Source organism: Asparagus officinalis, chromosome 9, assembly GCF_001876935.1.
Source record: "Asparagus officinalis chromosome 9, Aspof.V1, whole genome shotgun sequence".
NCBI lineage: Eukaryota > Viridiplantae > Streptophyta > Magnoliopsida > Asparagales > Asparagaceae > Asparagus > Asparagus officinalis.
In genome coordinates, this window is record NC_033802.1 from 7,450,082 (window position 1) to 7,457,058 (window position 6,977).

Sequence of the window (6,977 nt, forward strand, 5' to 3'; positions counted from 1 at the left end):
GGAGAGGATTTTTAAAGATTTTATTTAGAATGAAAATTTTCCATATAATAACAAAACTGATTTTGCTCCTAAATTTGTGTAGATTTTAGCTACTTCCGAGATACTTCTGAGCTGTAAAGGATCGAAAAAATTTCAGAAAGTAAGAATGCCAAGTAGAAGTCACGTCATCATTTAGGAAAGTACCGAAAGTAGCATTTCAAGAGAAACAACACATTTTTTGATCGGAAGTAGCGGAAGTAACCTCTAATTCCTCTAATTCAGCTGCTTCATGACTACTTACATGCAAATAAATAGGCCTTTTATTCTTAGCAACGGTTATCAAGCCTGTGCCTGACAAATTTAGCATAGACGCAGGTTATCTACGTGTATTTCTCAGTTCACTACCATATCTCACATTCTCAGATCAAAAAGAACAAATTGTTAATTTTTCTAGCCACACGGAGATAATAATAAATCATATTCATCAAGAAAAAATTGAAATAATGCTCACCGAACCAAGTGTCCAGTAATATCCTCAGGTGAATGATCAAATGGATACAAATCATGTTTTCATTCCGAACGATAAATTAGAATTTTTCTGATTGCTATAAACGCTTTCGAGAATCGCATCTTTCTTAACCTGTACACAGAAAATTCCTACATTGAGCTGATTAAGGATAGCAACATAAGAATATTGAAGTTTTTACCAACATCACTGAATATCATTTTAAGTTTCAACACATCATGTACGTAGGAAAGAACAACACAAAGCCAAAGAACACAACATTTTTGTTTCCTCTTAGAGAGGGCCACAATTGTAGCGGGTGTGGCTGAGAGACATGCCACCAAAAAAAGTAACCAAGATGACAATACACAAAAATCTCTTACCCCAAGAGGAGGTAGCTACGATCGAGCCTACAATATACGACTGAATCGACAACCTCAATACCCTAAGCCTTCTTTCCTTCACGTAGCTTTTAAGTGCGACTTCAGATCTCTTCTTGAACTCATCGTCATCAATTTCGTTCTTCGAACCTAATTGTAGCTCACGAGACAAGCATCTCCCTAGCACGATCGCATCCTCAAGGCCAGAAGAACCACCTTGAGCAAGAAATGGACCCATCACGTGCATTGCGTCACCGGCAACTGTCATTGTGCCTCTATAAAGGTTTTGCAAAAGAAAGTTCCAGGGAGCTCGGTGTCTGATGTGTGTAAAGCTTAGTGAATCAAGATCGCAATCTTTCACCATTTCAATCACTTTTGTAGGGAACTCCTTTAGAAGCTCTAGACTGAGGTCCCGGATGTTTTCAGGAATCTTTTCAACTTCTGAATCTGCCATAATTCATAAATCTGTTTCAGATACATATATCATGAATAACAAGGGTGCAGAATGGTATACTATAAAATAAATGAACAATACTATATCGATATGACATGAGAAAATACATCAATAAGGTGATCCTCAACTTCTTATATTGAAACAGAGATGGACAATTGATGGATACATGTTGGACATATCTTTTACATATCATAAAATTCAGAAGAATAATTTTTATATGTGACACATAGAAAATACCGTCTTTTGGCATTAAGAGACAGATGCCATAATGAGCATGAACCAATAGCATAACATCTCTTCTCTGTCTATATGAATTCTCTCGGCATGAAACAGAATTTTTTTTCATATTTACTATGATTTCGATCATGCAAGATATTGTATGTTTATATAAGCTGAGAACTTAAAGCTTCTGGCATCTACTGAGCAAGATAATGAAAATTACCTCCTCAAAATAAAATATACTAACAGTGAAAAATACTAGACAAACTACTCGAAGAAAACTCACAAACCAATCAGTAATAAATGTTGGAAATCCTGTCCTGTGGTCTCATTGTAATGTAGTCCACTATATGTGAGATTTCTTATTTTTAACTGAATAATTAGGCCTGTACTGAGTTAATCTGTAATTTTGATATCATTCTATCAGCTTCCAGCAGTGGATGATGTTTCTGTTTGTTACTTGTTTTCAATTTTCTTGGATCTTACGGATTATAAGCGGCATCATTCTTTTTCTTACTCTGATATATCGTATGTCCTCAAGAAGTACAACATACTGCATACACGCGTGTGTAATAATAACAAATCCATATATCTCATATGTTAATCCGCTATTTTTGGACCGATTAACATAGAAATAATTGAAAATGGTAAAATCTTGAAAGAGGATCCATTGAGGTAGCACTACTACTTTAAACCAGGTCATGAACATGTTGGTAAGTGATTAAGTTCTTTTCGAGAATCACAGTATTTGAAAGAATTCATCTTTTATAGCATCACCTGTAGAGTGGTCTCTCCAAGCAACGAACCAAAAAACCAACTTGTCATCAATAGGAATTCTCCCAAATATAAGTTGATCTCCAATAAGCCGAAAACCAGTGTTGCCGTATATGTGGCCATTTGGATAATTTGTTAAACCTCGTACTGCATTCATTTGGAAGAGCCTTGGGGCCTCGAGACCTAGTGATTTCGCGACCACTGAATTTGATCCATCACAACCAATGAGGACCTGAAATTGCCAAGAAAAAAAAATGAGCAACAAAAAGCAAAAGTTTAGAGCTAAGGGAAATGGTGTGGAAAATAAATTTTCATTGATTTTTACATCGTCCTGAAAGGCCAGTTTCTCTTGCACAGAAGGAGAAAAGCCCAAGAACTCTATGCAACTAAGCTGTCAAAAAATTGAACATATTGAGTTGATATATGATTGTTTGCGATCAATGATTATGGCCAACTAATTCCATTGGTTTTCCTTTCCTTTATCTTTCTAATATATATTATGTGATCTAATATCGAGAAAGGAAACTTCATGTTAGTCTATTTTCACCAAATTGCCTTAGCTTTGATGTTTGTTCCATCGTCAAGATGTACAACGGGAAAAGATGTCAGCGGATCTCTCCCAACAGCTACAACTTGGCATCCAAAACGAACTGATTTGGCTTTGGCTGGCAAGCCATTAGCAATGGCTTCGACAAGATCACTCCTTTTCAAGCATCGGAGAGCTTCATTCCTAACGAAACAATAAAGAAGTTTTAATTACCTTAGCAACGGGAAAAGAAGTTTCATTGAATGCTTGACAACAGTTTACCCCATATACCTGCACGGTGTTACTCGTATCCTGGACCGGTTAATTAATCCGTCGTGCACCCTGGATATGATTAAAGATTAAGAAACAAATTAATTACTTCATATACATGTTTTTAATTCTAAATCAAGCATTCAACGAAACATGTCACTGAAGCGCATAGAACGCATACTCTGAGATAGGTATTGATTTCATTTGAAGCTGCGTGCTGACGCCAAGTTGGTCAAGAGCACGCCAGCCATTGATGAAGACACCAATCCCCGACCCGGCAGATCTTAGGCTGTCAGATTTTTCCAACACAAGGGATTGCACTCCCTTCCTGTATTTGCATTGAGATCACATCAGGTGTCTAAAAAATATATTTAAGAGTCTGTTTTAATGTTGTGACAGATACGGGTATTTTTGCCTTTTTCGGATACGCAAAGGCATGTAACTCGTTAGACTTGATGGTGTTACTCTGGAGATATAATATTTTAAACTTTTTAAAATCCAAGAGGACTGGTGATATGTAAGTCTTTTGTTCAGCTGGGAGGAAAAAAGAGACAGATCAAACACAGAAGAAGGCAAACACTATGGAAGTAAAAATAGACCCAAATTAGTTAGCAGGTGAAGATTATTAACTTTCCTGGTGATCAAGATTCTGATTCTGGACAAAGTGTTTTGATTCTAAAAAGAATCAGATTGCGTAAGCTTCCATAGGCCATGCCAAGTTTATTGTTCAGAAACCAAAAGAGGGAAATTTTATTCTGAAGATTATATATCAAGATTGCATACAGTATTTTGAAATTCAATTGTTAATAAAACCTGTGAAGAGCAAGAGCAGTGGCGAGTCCAACAATCCCACCACCCACAATCACAATATCATAACGTTCTTCTGATCCCATCTCTCTCTCTCTCTCTCTCTCTCTCTCTCTGCAGATAGCTCCTATTCTATTTATTACAAAGAACAATACACAAATTTCTTTGTGCTTATCTCAAATGGTATTATAATAGAAATATATTTTGTCCATTCATATGAACATATAAATTTTATATGATGTCAGCAATGCTACTCATCACATGCTTGCGTTTCAAGTTAACTGCATGTGATATTCAAAGTATTTTTTTTCGTTATAATATGCTCTTTGAATATTCTTGTGCAAATATCATTCAAAGTAACCACTGTGTTATTTTACATGATCGAACGATAAGTGCTGAACTAAGCCTCTAAACACGATAAGCAGTTCTGTAAGAATTTTGTCGTGGATTTCATTTATGTAGGACGATGGAGAATACTTGCAATGGTCATATTTAATAGCCAAATGAATCTAAAAATTCAAGCCCCGATAGCGAACCCTTAGTTTAACAGTGAAATCTCCACATACATGTTTGTAAATATCGTACTTAGCAACACAGCAGAGTAAATACTTCTGCAAATCAATGAAAGAAAGAGACGAGAAAAAGAGAAAAACAATCACAGGAACAAAAGGTACAATGAGGTCTGGCAATCAATGCGATTACCTTCATCCTTGGAGTATAACAAGTCACACTTTGCAAATTCCTTCATCGAAACTTAACAATAACAACATAAAAACATTTGAAAAAATTTACCAAGATACCTGAATATAGATATTTCATTTCTGATATATCTATATACATCAGGGGAAAGATTTTTCATTTCTGATATATCTAAAAACTCAGCCAGATAAGCAGGCCACTGTTTTCTTCTTAAAGTAAACCCCACCGAAAAATGCAAATAAAATGGCAATACACACAATTCTCTTAGCCCAAGAAGAGGATTCTATCATCAAACCTACAATGTATGTCTGAATTGATAACCTCATCACCCTAAATATATAAGCCTTCTTTCCTTCACATAGTTTCTGAGTGCAACTTCAGCGCTCTTCTTGAAATCATTGCCGTCAATATCAGGATTCAAGGCTAATTGTAGCTCCTCAAATCCTAAATTTTCTTGCAAATTCGTCCCTCTTGTGAGGTGATTATTTATGAGAGTTTAACTTCTGTTGACTTTAACCAAATTAATTAGATGGTTCTTCCATTATGCCCCCACTCATAATTAACCCTATTATTTAAAATCTTACAAACCCATTCCATAATGATAAAAATATAGATATTTGAGGGATAAATAACCAAATATTGAGAGGTAATGGACTATTTGACAATGAAAGTGTAGGATCTGAAATAGATACACTAGAACACTAGAAGGGGGTGAATAGTATTCTTTTAAAATATATGCAAAGTAGATTATAAATTACAAAGAAAAATGGCAATCTCAGAAATTCACAATCACAAACACAAAGTTTTATACTGGTTCCACCAACCCGGTGTACATCCAGTCCCCAAGCAAATCTCGCTTGAGAGTTTCCACTATGATTTTGAATAAACTTACAAAATCAAAAACAAACCTGACCAATTTGCAAGTCCCTGCAAATTGCAACACCAATTGACAAGACCATGCCAATTGCCACCCAATCTCTAAACCAAGAGATCAACCCTCTCAAACCCGAGAGAAATCCTTTTTGAAGCAAGAAAACAATTGATCCTATAAGCCTTGAATGTGTAGTGAAGTGCAGCAGTGGCTTAGGATTCTTTTAATCTCTGTAAATTGCCTTAACAATAGGTTTTTGAATAATGTACAGAGGCAATTTCAGAAACTTCTCTTTTTCTTAAAATCTGAATATTTTTCACTTGAAAAATTGCACAAAGATCAAAGCTTATGGGTATGTAAGTCTCTGCAATTTTTCTGAACAAATAACTTATTTATAGCCCTTGAAAAGATAATTTTTTAAACTTTAAAAACGTTTAAAAACGGCTATAAACTGTCAGATATTCAAACTTTGAAAACTGGAAAAACTGTATCTGTAGTCGACTACTGTTGACATTAGTCGACTACACTGAGTTCAAACAGACTCTGTGTTTTCAGAAAATTTCTCAGTAGTCGACTACAATGCTCATTAGTCGACTACACTGTATTTTGACAGAAACTGATAAAATAAAATTTGAGTTCAGTAGTCGACTACTGTTGACATTAGTCGACTATACTGTAAAAACACAGAAACTTATGTTTCTGTCAAACACTTAAGTAGTCGACTATAATGTAAATTAGTCGACTATACTGTAAAATAACAGAAACATATATTTAAGTTTTATACACGAGTAGTCGACTACTATTCTAATTAGTCGACTACTAAGAGTAAAAATTATGAAATAAAAAGTTTTTATATTCAAGTTTTAACTATAATTCTAATGGTTAACATAGGGGATTTCTATAGTTAACCAACACACTAAGCCTGTGTTAGTGTATTCTAAAATTGTGTGTGTGCGTGTGTGTGATCAAGGCTTGTACAATTATTCTAAGTAAAGAAAATGTAAAATACATTATCTCTTTTGCTCTTCATTTTCTTCACTTCAAAATGCCTTATAATCAACTTGCACTTGTACATATTCTGATATTGAAATCTGCATATAAAAGTTAGTGCACACACTGTATAAATTGTTATCATCAAAACACTATCATGGAGATATGATATTCAACATTCTCCCCATTTTTGATGATAACAAATAATTTATGCATCAGATTAAAACTTAAAATAATCATACTTACTCCCCTTGCATATAATACTTACTCCCCCTGCATATATGCAAATTTGAGTCTATAACAGTACATACATAACTAAACTATAACAGTATAACAGTACATACATAACTAAACTATAACAGTACATAACAAAACATAACTATTTCTCCCCCTTTGTTATCAACAAAAAGAGGAAGCTAAACATGACATTATTTCTTCAACATGAGCTAAAACTTCAAACAAATCATCAAGGTTATGAACATAGTCTATAACTTCACCCATCC

The 6,977-nt window shown here is 34.6% G+C and overlaps 1 protein-coding gene across 1 annotated transcript; it reads right to left on the reverse strand.

The window, feature by feature from the left end:
- Positions 706–4,020, reverse strand: LOC109824247 (3-hydroxybenzoate 6-hydroxylase 1-like). The gene is made up of 6 exons (XM_020390792.1): positions 3,921–4,020; positions 3,289–3,435; positions 3,129–3,179; positions 2,867–3,041; positions 2,315–2,543; positions 706–1,311 (listed from the first exon to the last, which is right to left on the reverse strand). Exons 1-6 carry the CDS (start codon positions 3,998–4,000, stop codon positions 779–781), a joined length of 1,215 nt encoding a protein of 404 aa, XP_020246381.1. The 5' UTR covers positions 4,001–4,020; the 3' UTR covers positions 706–778.